General features: G+C 41.3%; 1 protein-coding gene across 2 annotated transcripts; it reads right to left on the bottom strand.

Annotated features, from left to right (window-relative positions):
- Positions 1–5: 5 nt before the first annotated feature.
- On the bottom strand, positions 6–13240 carry csrp2 (cysteine and glycine-rich protein 2). Of its 2 annotated transcripts, none has more exons than XM_030719939.1 (6): positions 13116–13240; positions 11458–11580; positions 9400–9568; positions 7033–7162; positions 4027–4120; positions 6–224 (listed from the first exon to the last, which is right to left on the bottom strand). In XM_030719939.1, exons 2-6 carry the CDS (start codon positions 11567–11569, stop codon positions 148–150), a joined length of 582 nt encoding a protein of 193 aa, XP_030575799.1. In that variant the 5' UTR covers positions 11570–11580; positions 13116–13240; the 3' UTR covers positions 6–147. The 2 variants fall into 2 exon arrangements, with proteins under 2 accessions (XP_030575799.1, XP_030575800.1); XM_030719940.1 differs by having other exon boundaries at positions 13069–13191.
- Positions 13241–13963: the final 723 nt, after the last annotated feature.

The following is a 13963-nucleotide window of genomic DNA, read 5'->3' on the forward strand; positions in this document are numbered from 1 at the left end:
AGTTGCTTTGTTCATGTTTTTTATTTGTATCAACAGCACGTTGTCAGCATCAGAGTATTTCAGGGAGAAAACAAAGCAAAGCAGATGAAATATGTTCATGTTGGGGAGAGGAATGTAGAAAAGGGTGACTGTGGTCCCACGAAGCCATCACTGAGCATGAACCAGAGCACCGGCTCCTTGGCCATAACCGAACCCTTTGGGGCCAAAGTTCTTGGCGTAACATGCTGCAAAGGGAAAGAAGGAACATCAACGAGCTGCAGATTTGATCCCCCTAAGATGACATGAGTCATATAAAACCTCATTTGCAAATGTCAGCAAACCTCAGCTCTAATCTGAATTATGACAGTCTATTTAAAAAGGTGTAAATTTATTTTTTTACTGAAAACCTGAAATGACACATACGGCCAGTTAAGCTGAATAGACTGGCTTTATCATCAGAAGGCGGCTGTGGTCAGCAACAATACTCCGGTAGGCTGTGTTTAAACAATGTTCATTTGGTACTAAAAGGCCCAAAGTGTGCCAAGAAAATCCATACTGTTACACTATCACCACTGGGAACCGTTGATACAAGCAGACTGGAACGACGCTTTCATGTTGCTCAGATGTTGCAGCAGAAATCGACACTTATCCGACCAGCCAATGTTTTTCCAGGCTTCTACTGGCCAATGTTTGTGATCCTGTGAGAATTGTAGCCTCAGTTTCATGTTCATTGCTGACCGGAGTGGCACTCAGTGTGGTCTTCTGCTGCTGTAGCCCATCCGCTTCAAGGTTCGACGTGTTGTGCATTCAGAGATGTTCTCATGCGTACTTCAGTTTAAATGAGTGCTTGTTTGACTTAATGTTGCTTTCACATCATCTTGAAGCAGTCTGGCCATTCTCCTCTGAGATCAACAAGGCGTTTTCTCCCACAGACCCGCCGCTCACTGGCTATTTTCTCTTTTTTGTACCGTTCTCTGTAAACCCTGGAGGTGGTTCAGGCGTGTGTGGGGAAAATCCCGGCAGATCATTAACACACCTGTGTCAAGATGTCTGCTGTGAAAGAGGTCTATTTTCCTATCGCTTGCAATTACAGCTTTGACCTCAGTGAACCTGAGCAGATCAGCAGCAGACAGAAAACTGTGTGTGAAGTCCTCTCAGTGGCAGCAGTGCCTACTTTCCCAGCTTCAGCTGTTGATTTAACATGCACGTGTTAAGTTTCAAATACCTCACTCCTAGGGTTGTGGAAAAATGAAAACGTGCAGGATTTTCATTCTGTGTAGCATTCCTAGATTTCTTTAAATAAACCACAGTATCTGCTCGAGCTCTCCCTGCAAAGTTTTGTTTTGCAAACACTCGGTCTGCCGTCCACATCTGTCTTTCTGTCTGTCTCACGATGGTGTACAGTAACAACATCCAGATGTTGCTCAAACACAGAAAGAGGACGTCTCTGTTAGAGGACGAGCCGTCAGATTGATTGATAGCAGCAGAGCTCAGTCTCTTCGGCTTTAAAGATGAGTTGCAAGATTCCTGCTCATCAGTGCGAGGTCTCCTCGTGACATATAGCAAACAAGATCTGCTGACAGCTGTGTGTTTACGACTGTTTCTGCCTGGGTGTATCAGTCTTCTGTTTAAGCAAACCATCCCATTGTGCTGATAGGAGGGAGAGAACTTGTTGTGGAGGTCAAACTGCAGAGGCTCTGTTAATATGACAGAGCCAAACCAACACACCAAACGTGAAATAACCCTCATTTGGGACGCCAGCTACAACATGTTTTATTTCAAAGGTTTGTTGTGTAAGAGCACGTCCATCCAGTTTGACTGTTTGCTGATATGATCACATCAGCTGGCAGAGGAGCAGAGAATTCTTTGCATAAAGCCGTTATAAACAATTAGCTGCTTTTACAGTGTTTGTGAATAATTAGTTACCATTCTGTCTCTTTTATGTGCAGGCGTCATCTCTTTTGCAAGTCACATGACTAACAGCATAGCCTTCAAAGTCAGCACACTGACTCAGTCCTGATGCGGATGTATGTAAATGCAATCTCCCGTCTGCTATCACAACATTCCTGCTACCTGGCTGTCTTACCTCCTTATTTCTCTGGTTGACTAAGCTAAGTAAAATGAGGCAACGTGAGAATAAACATGCTAACATACTAGCATGCTTCCTGGCTATTCCTGGTGGAATATTATCTGCTTTGCATGTATTTGGTCAGAAATAGGGTTTAATCCCGAGATCCGGGATTCCCGGGAAATGCGATCAGAACCATTTCCCGTTTCCCGGGAAACGTTAGACGGGAAACCGGGAAAAAAGTCGCGCGCGTCGATTTGACTTTCAGAAAGAAAAGAAAGCTTCAGAATGTTAAATTTAAGGAAATGTTGAGAGAAGGGTTCGTTTAATGCGAAAAGCATTACTCTTCATTTCAGGCACGTTCAGCCTCCGTTTAAGGCTTCAGCTTCATCTCAAGCGTTTTAATAGAGGTATTACACAGTTGTGCTTTTTTCCTCTTTAATTTGTTGAAATCGTAGGCAATGTGTTTACCCTAAGGTATTTTGTATTATATAATTTTATATTATTATATATTGTTATATTGCATTATATAGCCTATAAAATATGCCTGCCCTGAACAATAAAGAAATATCTGTTTAACTTCGAGTGTTTCTTTTCCTCGTTTGCAGCCGCTTACTAACAATCATGAATTAGGATACGGGCCTAATGTGTGAAGAAATTATCATGAAATAGATTGCTTTAACATATTTCGCTTTTAAAATGGAGTTGAGTAAAATGTATATTTTTTTAGGCTATAAGGATTGGCCAGTTTTTCAATAGACGATTCACAGCGAACCTACTTTAACCCTCAGACACGGTGTTATAAATTTGCTGTTGCCAGAATGGCAATGACCAAGTCGTAGTGCATTACTCAAGGCCCTGTGTTATGCCATATTATAGTGTAGTACGGTAGTTAACTTTTCAATGACTATTACAGCGTTCCACTGGTGGAGATATAGCCCAACAGATGTCGCCACGACAGCGCAAGTGGCTGAGCCTTTATCAATGCTGTGGAGATGAACCGTATTGTTTTGCACCAGCAGTTGTAAAATATCTTGGTATAATTCCATGTACAATGGAGGAATATTCGAATTATATTTGTTAAGGGAGTGTTGAGGAACGATACAACACCGCATAGCTCGAGCACTCGAATGTCGAGATGTAGGTTTTATTGCGTTAATCAAGCCGACGTTACCCCCTACTGGGCATAACAGGACATAGCTGGAAAGCTACCTCTACAATATCACAATAGGTTAAGGCCGACACAGGCTACAGAAGGCCTAATTAAAATAAAAAAATAAATAAACTTTTTCCCGGGATTCCCGGGAAATGGCTCTTCATTTCCCGGGATTTGATCCATGTCATTTTCGGGAAAAATATTAAACCCTAGTCAGAAACCAAAGTATTTCAATAACAGTGGTGGCAGTGGGCTGAAAGTTAAAGGAACACCCACAAGAGTTTCCCAGAATTTATCCTGAAGGGGGTGTGAAATTCTGTACCAAATGTCACGGCAATCCAATACCGTCATTGCTAAAGGCACTTATCAGTGTTCCTGGTTAGATATTTGAGAACATGGGGAGTCCAAACAAATCTGATGCTGCACTTACAGCCACAGCTGTGTGCCAGAGATGGCCCCTCTCTGGAGCATCCACTATTTAACAGCATCTACATGACTGAAAACAAAGGAAAGCCATATACATTCCCATAAGGAGCGCATACTCCAACACTGATTGAATTTGGAGCCATTAAGGGAGGTATTCCACAGTATTCTAAACATATTACTCATTAAGGGATTATTGATCCTTTTCAAGTGAGAAAATGTGTTGCTGTTAGATCCCAGTGAGGAAATCTCTTATTTGCAGGGTGGAGTTATTTACTCCTGCACTACAACACATGTTTTAGTGGTGGTGGTTTCGCTGCAAACTCTTCCCTGAAATCAAAGTTGTATCTGAAGCCTTCGTTTGTAACGCTGCATTGAAGCATGTTTTGATTTATCTCACCTTTGCAGTAGATTTCTCCGTCTTTCTCGGTCTGGGTGGTCGACTCCAGGCTCTTGCCACATTTTGCACAGCGGAAACAGTTCTTATGCCAGGGCTGCGAGGAAAAGCATTATGTCATTATGCTTTTATTCCACATCTAGATTTAACTGCAAGGCTTGTACAATGTTAACTCAATTCTACTTAAAAAAAAAAAATGACAGCTGATACCTGCACATACTTCTTGGATCATATATCATCACTGCAAACCAACTTAGCTTTCTCACAGCCTGGGGCATTTTCATTACATACAAATTACAGTTCATGTTTTAGCCAGTAAGTAGAGCCTCTCCTCCAATTAGGAAACACATTAACAGCTCTGATGGCATCATTACTATTACTCAGCTCATGCATAAATCCATGAGTGATCACCAGCAGGAAATGGTCCACTCCTCCCACTTTGAGAGGAAACAGAAACCCTCCTAAACACAAATCGTCTCTCCTCTGCGGACAACTTTTCATGTGAGCGACTGCTCTGAGACTCATTCGTTTTCTTCGTCAGAGTAAAACATCCTGCCGTTACGTCCCAAGACGTAAATCAGACCATCGACAACAGCTGCCAAAACCTCGGGATCCGTACGGCCTCATGCGATTAACACCAGCTGTCGGGAAGCTCCCATCCAAAGTCTGTGGAATGGCTTCAATCAGAAAAACAGCATTTGTGTTCTCTCATTAGGAGAAACCACAGCAAACCTCCTGCGTGTGGTTCAGCACAGGGAAAAGCATGTGTGTCCAATCCAGTCCAATGAGTTTCACCCCTGCGGTTTTAGATGCAGACTGTGATCCAGTGGAGTTCAAGGACCTCATTTCTGCTGGGACTGTTCAAGCTAAAACTGGATCTGATGACAGTTCTGTAGAAAGGTATTTTCTGCATCATATTAAATTCACACTGCAGATTGCCATTGATGGAACAGATTTAATGCTGTTTACAGTCCAAACAGATAAAAACAAAAGAACAAAAAAAACAAAAAGAAAAACCAGGATGAAAATGTCTTTTTAAAGTATTTCCCAACTGCTGTCAAACACAGCAAGGAATTTCTAACACATGGATAACAGCCTGCAGTCATTTGTTGTAGTCTCACACGCGTCTCCTGAGCAATCCCTGCCCATTCTTCTTTGGCGATTCTCTCAAGCTTCTCCAGATTTGATGGTCTTCCGGCATTGACCTTGTTCTTCAGTTCATCCCACACATTTTCAGTGGGATTTTAGTCTGGGCTTTGTGCAGGCCAGTCAATAATGTTCACTTTGGTCTTCTGGAGGTAGTTCTTCATCAGGAGCGACGTATGTTTTGGGTCGTTGTCATGTTGGAAGACACAGAAGACCCAGTTTTGCTGCTTGAGGTTTCCTTTCAAAAACTTCACATGTCCTTCTTTTTTCATGATTCCAACCACCTTGATGAGATTCCCAGTTCCAGACGCACTGAAGCATCCACCCAGCGTAATACTCCCACCGCCATGTTTCACTGTGGGGACGGTGTTCTTTGGTTTGTACGCCTCTCCTTTCTTTCTCCAAACATAAACGGCGTCTCTATGACCAAAGAGCTCTAGTTTCGTCTCATCTGACCACAGGACGTGCTTCCAGCAGGCATAATCTTTCTCCATGTTGTCCTTCAGTCTGGCTTGAAGGTGTCTTTTCAGCATAAGTGGAGTTTTTCTTGGTCTATAACCTTGCATCTTTTCCTGTTCAGGGTTCTAGTGATTGTCTTCTTTGAGACTAAATTTCTATCTCAGCAGGGTCTCAGCAGTTGTTGTGGGGTCTTTAGACACAACTCTCATTAGTTTTCTGTCCAGAGTCTTTGGAATATTTATCTTCCTGCATCTGACAGGCCTGATCTACACTGAATGGCTCTCTTTGAATTTCTTGATAATATTTCTCACTCCAGTTTTTCAACCTTGGAGACACCGTGAGAACTTTGCATATCATTTCCTGCTTTGTGAGCATCAGCAATTCTTTTTCTCGAGTCTAAACTGATCTCTTTGGTTTTTGGCCTGATACTCAAACCCTGCTGAAGTTTATACTGTGTGTAAATTGGAAGATAACCCTCAGTTTTAACTTTTACAAGCTTTGAGTATTACAAAAGTTAAAGCACATCAGTGGTTTGTGCTATGGCTCAATAAAAAGGTACTTGGGAAAATTCTGACAAAACAAAATGTCATAGGGGGGCTAATAATTCTGTCCTCATCTGTATGTTCTTAAAGTAAGTGGTGAAAGTCAGACATCCAGCCTAGTTCTTCACTCTCAGTCCACATTGTCATGATAATAAATTCAAAAAGTTGTGAGCCAGGTGTAATCATTTTTGCAACTTGGCAAAACTAGTGAAAGTTAAATAGCTGACTTGGCCGATGCCTCAGTTCAAAGTACATATTGTATCCAAGTGTATTCCTTATTGGAGAGATGCACCCTTTTGGCTCAAAGGGGCTTATTTTAACTCCATTATTAAATTCTCAGACCCTTCTACAGTTGCATACTTTGAGAAGACTTTCTTCTCACTGGCTGCCGATTACCAGACCAGAGTTTTGTGCCTGACGTGACCATATTAGGGACATTCAATCTCAGTGACATCACACAGAGCCAAATGTTGAGAAAAAAAAAAAAACAGTCTCAAAACAAGCACTTGGAGCACTCTGAAGCCTGAGCTTTTGGTTCACTGAATTACTTGTGACTTCAGTATTTTAAACTTTGAGCATCCACCATTACAACAATCTATACATGACAAAAAATAACAGCTCCCTGCTGTTATGTTCATTATGATGTGCTAGCTCATCAGACTCACGATCCACCACAGTTCACAGGTTACTGTAATGTGTGAAGTACAAAAAATAAACATTTTTCTTGTCACCACTGACAAATGTGACCTTGAGCCTGATTTGGACCCATTAGTGGATCACTGTGCGCAAGTTTCACTAAAATCTGAAAAGCACAGAGTGACGGTCTGTGAAACTGAAAACATGCTTTGGATAAAACACTCACCTTGCCCGCTCCCATGATCTTCTCGGCTGCATAAACCGAGTCTCCACACCGGGCGCATTTCTCCGAACCTCCAAACTTCTGGGCAAATTTGGATGGATTGGGGTTGGTCGTGGGTCTGTGAGTCTGGGTTCTTGGGTGGGAAAGAGCATATAAGCATATGATAAATTATTTCTGAAGAAAAGTTCATTCACAATACTCACTTTATCGTTCAGTATCATTCAGCTCTTGTGTTTGTTAGATTTAGATCTGCATTAATAAATACCTACAGTGTAAGACATTGATAGGCATAAATTAAATATTAACACATAGAGACACAAATTTATAAATTACTGCCAGAAAAAAATAAGAACATGCTCTTCTGTCTATTCTCTGCCAATGGTGGGAAAATGAGCAGGGCACCACGGGGCTCGGAGCAGTGCTTATCGAAGGGTGACTGCCAGCCCCAGTGGCCCCTGAATGAAGCCCTTTGTGATGGAGGAGAGAGCAGAGTGAGTGGGATCCTTTCGGTTACATAATAAACTCTTTCATAACCTAATCACCTGATGTCTGGGGCAGGGTAAACATTCTGGGTAGGTATGGGTTGGGATGCACTTTCCTGTTTGTTTTTGGTGGTTTTACATCATGCCCATAAGGCTATAGAAGGCTATAATTATGCAGCGTAACACTCTGGATGTAATTTTGCTGTAGGAATATCCAGAAAATACACTCATCCCATCTACTGCAGGCTGGAAGCCTGTTGTAAAGCAATGATCCCATTCTGTTAATTGATGTATTTCACTCTTCGATCATTACTCTGAATTTCAGACTTGTCTCATCATGTACCCAGGGTTCACACGTTTTCCATTTTAAAATTACACAATTTCCCAGACTCATATTTCCAGACTTCATGGCAGATCTATCTGATCTTATCACACATCTGAGGACAAAGATGTTTATCATGTAAAGGAATGTATTCTGTTGTAAACATTGGCAGAAAGTGTGCATACAAATCAACTATCACTAGTCAAAAAAGGTCAATGCACAGCATTTTACTGTAGCTAAAACACTCAACAGGAAGAAACCAGTGATGAATCCTAGTGTCCCATCTCCCAATCTTAAAGCTATCCAGCTCTGCACCAACATTTAACAGGTGCTTCCTTTTCTCATGCTGCGCCTCTTAAAATGTCATGAAATCAAGCTGGTAGATTTTGCGTAATCTTGCTGAGAGACAAACTGAACTGAGCCCATACATCTGCTTCAGTTCTTGAATTTAAAGCGAAACAAGAAAGAACAGCATAACACACTGACTCTGCATAATCTTTTATATATTACAAGACAGAATATTAATAATAGAATATGTTCCTACTTTCTATTACTTCTTCTATATTGTGCAGCGATCTTGTGGACCTACACCAAACCATCTGAGAATAGGGAAGCTGGATTTGATAAAGAAGTGGAATTTGTGCCAATATTCCTACAAGGTTTCTTTCCTCTCCCGAGGCTTTGTGGTTTTGGCAGGAACGTGCCGGGATAGGGGAAGAGCAGAGGGTCATTCACATTTATGAAATCTTTAAACTGCAGGACACTACTTAGGCAAGCTGATCTGAACTGTAAGTGACATTTTACAAGCATGCAAACATACAAAGTATGTTATTATTGGCATTTGTAGATATACAGGACAGAAATCAGATAGCCACCCAGCACACACCTAGATACATCCACTCATGTTAACATGCATCTTCACTCTGTTCTCTGGGTAAGTTACGAAGCTGCTATATTGGTGAAAGATAAGAACATCTATTTCTTGCTATTTTACAACAGCTTGAATTCTGTGTGAAGCAGTTCGTGTATTTGGGAACAACTTCAAGTTCAGTTGCATAAATACATGCTCTATGTATATTCCATAAATAAGAGACAATGGCACTGTGACAGTCAGCAGCCACAGCTTATAAACATCATTACACATAATGCAACACTAGACTCAGTGGCCTCTGTGACCTCGCTGCAGGACTTATGATTATGTCTGATGAATGACGCTTTGTTAAGATGTTTCCATGACAGAGTCAGTTTTAAGTAGTTTCATAGTTACTGGCAACACTGCAGGAAATTTACTGGTAAATTGTATCAAAATTAGCATAATGTTAGCACTCCCATCACACAGACAGAAACAATATAGATTCAACGGATGTCAACAGAGCTCAGACGAAGCAGAGCAAGGAAGGAACACTGAGTGCAGTAGTGATGTCATTAAATACCATGTAAGTGAATTTAAAAAAAAACAAAAACTCCACAACTTTGGTTTGCATATTAACTGAAATGATCAGTGTGATCATGATTAGTCACAGTTACAGTTTAATCATTGTGTAGTCATGCTGAAGTCCAGCTTACTCTTCAGGTTTGATTCCCAGACGTTCTCCCCGGTCCATGTTGAGTGTTCCCGCTCCCTGTCCGTACCCATAGCCTTTAGGGCCGTACTTCTTCCCATAGCACGATTTGCAGTAGATCTCCTGATCATGACTGGCCAGGGTGGTGCTGTCTAAACCCTTCCTGCAGACCACTGAGGACACACACAGAGCAGCAGTTAGGTGAGAGGAAAGGTCTTTTTACTAGGTTGTACATGTACTTGGCACTTAAACAAGCATGACTCACAGCTCAAAATTCATCTTTTGAGCACTCAGTTCACCCAGTGACTGAAACAAAGTCTTAAAGCGCCCTCACAGCTGACTTTGTTCTGATTGGCTGCCCCGTGTAAACAGAAGATCTCAACAGCAGATGGGTGGGTCTTCTGTGCTCACAGTCAGAGTTCTGCCTCAGATGACCATATTAGGAATATCTGCTCTTAGTGACATCATAAGAACTAAGGGTAGAAAAAACAGTTTGAAACTGGACATTTAGAGCAGTCTGAATGAAGCCTGAGCTTTTACACTGACATCATTATTTGAAACTTTATCCCTGTTTATATGCAAAACCACTATTTGAGCAGTATATAGAGGAGAGAAAATAAAGGAAAGCCTTTAAGAGAGCTTACACCAACATTGAGTGAATTTAGATCTATTGTGTCAGTCATTACACAGAATTCTAATGATATTAAGCTTCTCAGTGCAAGTGACATAATTTAGCTGGAAGAGTCATTTAAAGTGTTGGCTGTTCAACGATGTATGTGTGGGGCTGAAAGGAGCTGAAGTTTGTTTCTAGGGTTTGAAGTGTCCGCTCATGAATGAGAATAAAAGTTAAAGTTAAAAGCTGGTGAGCTGCTAACAATAAGATATTCGAGTATAGAAGTCCACATCTTTAGTTGGATTCTTCCCCTGCAACACTAACTCAAACTTTTTCAATAAATTCCACTTTAGCATCTTTCAATATTTCAACTATTTTCAACTATTCTGACTGCAAGTATTTAAATACTAGAAAATGAATTAATGTTTGAAATCTGGCAGTATACCATAGGTGTTGGAAAAAACTGAGAACATGTTGGCAGGTTGGTTCTTAACAGAGAAAACAAAAGCTCCACAGCTGCTTTAGACTGCACACTTGTACTCATGCTGGCTGCTGGGATTAGCTGATTTCTTCACACAATGGCCTTCACTATGAGACTCTGAATCTGGTTTAAGATTTCACACAATTGGCAGGAAAAAATGTCTCCATTCACGTCTGTGATCTCGCAGCCAACATTTCCAAAAGGAAAGCTTTTAAGAGCTTGTTCGAAGAGCCCTGCACGTCCCATCAAATGGCTCCTAAATCCTCACATATCCTCATCAACCTTTGATGCAATTGTTAAGCTTTTAATTTTTTGTCACAGTACTTCCACCTCCCTTCAGCTATATGTATATCATTAATCTCCACGTGTTGCCACAGGCACAGATTGCGAGCAAATAACAGAGACAAAGCCACAGTCAGTGCACACAGAGTCATATGAGGCTGTTTTGAAATGTGCAACTTCTCTGTCAGTATAAAGCTGTCTTTATAATAGAAATCAAATAAAATAAAAATCAGTTAATGTCAGAAAACTGAGAATTTGGACAAAAAAGGGCGAAGGGGACCCAAGAACACCGAGTGTCCTTGCTTATCCCCTCCTGGGTCAGACAAAGCTGCCTTTGTAACAGAACTGCTCAAAAAGAAGAAACCCGCCTTTAATGGCTCAGATTGTTTTGCTCTTTTCTTCTCAGAAGCTCAGTGAAGGAACATACAGAATCCCGATGTATGTGCGTGGTCTTCACTGGAACATGTTCACTGACATTTTGAGAATCAGTGAGAGAAATGTCAGAGAAAGCTCTCTTTGATGAGCTGAGGAGGTGAAACTGAGTTCAAGTGTTGTCCAACTGTGGGGGTCAAAAGTCGAACGGACGCCCCACCACATTCCAGATACGGTTATATTTGCATGTTGATGCAACATAATACATGCAGTCTGTGCTGGATGTTTCGTGCAAGTGTTGCAGCTGTACTTACTGCAGAGAAAACAGCATTTATGGAAGCTCTTGCCATCACACTGCACTTCCTCCGCGTGGTAAACTGTCCCGCGGCATGCTGCACACTTGTTGCCTCCTCCCCAGTTTGGCATGGTGTGAGTTTCTAAACAAGAGACACAGAAATCTTGCTCATTGACCTTTTGCAGTGAGTAAAAAGGACAGCTGTGTTTTCTGTCACATTTAAAGCACTGCTGTGATGTCTGAGGAATTTCTAATCACAATAGCAATGATTTAACTGGAAATGACAGGGCCGTACCACAGCTTCTGCCCTATCTGCATAAACAAGGTCAGCCTAAACAAAAGGCCAGACTAATACCCAGAGGAATGTTTGTGGGCGCCGTGCCTTTGGGCTTTTGTTTCCTGAGGGGCTGAGGCTGAAAGATGCAAACATAAATTGCACAGAAGTATGAAATAAATAGTTTTGTCACACCCAGTCACTCCCTGACTAACATGTGCATTAGCCTGCAATTACAGATTAATTCCCACTAAAAATGTGTCCAGAGGGCATCAGTGAGCATCGATAACAGACAAGTGAGACACTTTAAGTTTTTCCTCGTGTGTCAACACAAAACAAAGCTGCTGTGATGTCACACTTTGGAAGTTTGAATTGAAAAGTGCTGTGATTGTTAATTAATTGAGAGCAAGAAACACACAGAGCACTAGAGGCCATTCATCTCACGTGTCAAAGTCCTCCTCCCTGCTGGATTAGAGACTACAGAACAGGCCCCAGCATGAGAGGGGATCAAAGACCACTAATGCTACACTTCAGCTTTCCTCAGGAGCTGATGAGAAGGTCTGCGTGGAAGTGTACAGACCAACAAGTTGGGTGTAGCAGGATGCAGAAGTGTATTTCAGTCCATCTGTGCAGCTCTGAGATCATGGCTGGACACGAAATCTTCCAGTGAACCAAAACTAATGAAGCCGCTAAGAAAGGGTGATTCACGGAACCCCTTTCAAGGGGGGAATCTGGAATTTATTATAGCCTTATTATAAATTTTGATTTTTTTTTTTTTATTTGATTTTTCCTGGCATTTGTTACATAGTCCACAGTGTGCATTGGGACACTTGAAACCATAAAGCGGCTGCATCACGTATCAGTGAATGGAAACGATTTAATTTTATATTGTTCTGGAATATGAAAACATTAAAAAAATCATAATTTAACTGCTGGCTGTCAGTCACAAGCTGTGACGTATAAAGTTAATTTATGCTCTTAATTATACCGTCGCTCCACAAAAAAGTGTAGTGAAAGCTACGCTTTATACACTGTATTATTCCACAAAAAATACATTTCTCTGCTGACGCTGTTACTTTGCTCTAACAAGCTAATAAACAGCTGAACACTGAGCAAAGTGGAGAGTATTTAACCTCGTTCCTTAAATGCAGAGAAGTTATCAGTGAAACATTAAAAATACTTCAACAGTAAAAAGAACATTCTGGTAGAGCCTACCGACACCCAGCTTACAGACAACCAAAGACCAACAAGATGAATTCAATAAATGCTGGAATTAAAAAGCAGACAATCCGTTAATCTTGTTTCTCCGAGAAATCCACACCGCGAACCATAAGCGTTAAGAAAAAAAAAAATTACCTTAAATTTAATAAAAATAAAAACAATATATCCAGATGTGAAATCACCTGAGTCCCAGCTCAAAGTTTGAATCGTATATCCAGAGACGTCTCCGGTACCCCCGCCACACACTTACTACACTCCTCTGACGCTGCGATGCCACATACTCCACATATTTACACTGGAAGGAGGGGTTTCACCAGGGGCGTGAACTCATCACTGCTGCTTTCCAGTGCAGTCGGAAGAATGATGATTTATGTTGGCTCTGAATAAAGGGAACCCCGAGGGGGGGCAATGAAAATATATGCCTTAAATGAGGGTCAGCAGAGTCAGTGAGAGCCTCACTGGTTATGAAGGACTTATGAAACAATGCACAACATCAATTAAGACCGCAAGCCAGCTTTGATAATAGTTTCCCTTCAAGGACCCATGTGGGAAGAGCCTGTGAAAAGTGTTTAATTTGTCGTTTGTCTTCATTGTGGGACAATTATGGTGGCAGTACAAATGTATAATGACCACATGGTGGATTATTCCTGTACCAAAAACCCAAAGGACATGTCTTATTGTTTTATATCATTTCAGACCAGTGGTTCAAATATAGCGAATATATTAGAGGCATTGAATTTAGCATTAGATTTTTAGAGTTTTGACAGCTCATGCAGTCTAATTGAGTCATCTTCACATTGAAGGGCACTGGAGGACACATTATTATATTGGATTCTGTGGTTGAATAAATCACTGCAGAAGGAATTCTGAAGCACCATCTGTGTGCCACGCAGCACGTGCAGTTTGCACTAAAACTCCTGGATCTGTGCAGGAAAAAGGAAGCCGACCTTCCTGCTAGGATTACAGGAAAAAAGACAGAGACAATAGACTTTACTATAATAGACAATACTGTGTCAGTGAACTGAATCAC

This window comes from Archocentrus centrarchus, chromosome 23 (assembly GCF_007364275.1).
Source record: "Archocentrus centrarchus isolate MPI-CPG fArcCen1 chromosome 23, fArcCen1, whole genome shotgun sequence".
Taxonomy (NCBI): Eukaryota; Metazoa; Chordata; class Actinopteri; order Cichliformes; family Cichlidae; genus Archocentrus; species Archocentrus centrarchus.

What these genes read in the sequence shown, in the direction of transcription:
- csrp2 (XM_030719939.1), bottom strand. Translation starts at nt 11,569, where the DNA reads ATGCCAAACTGGGGAGGAGGCAACAAGTGTGCAGCATGCCGCGGGACA. An exon ending in TAAATGCTGTTTTCTCTGCA is followed by an intron (nt 9,569 to 11,457) that starts GTAAGTACAGCT and finishes GTGTGTCCTCAG; the next exon opens with TGGTCTGCAGGAAGGGTTTA. An exon ending in CGGAGAAATCTACTGCAAAG is followed by an intron (nt 225 to 4,026) that starts GTGAGATAAATC and finishes TTCCCTTTGCAG; the next exon opens with CATGTTACGCCAAGAACTTT.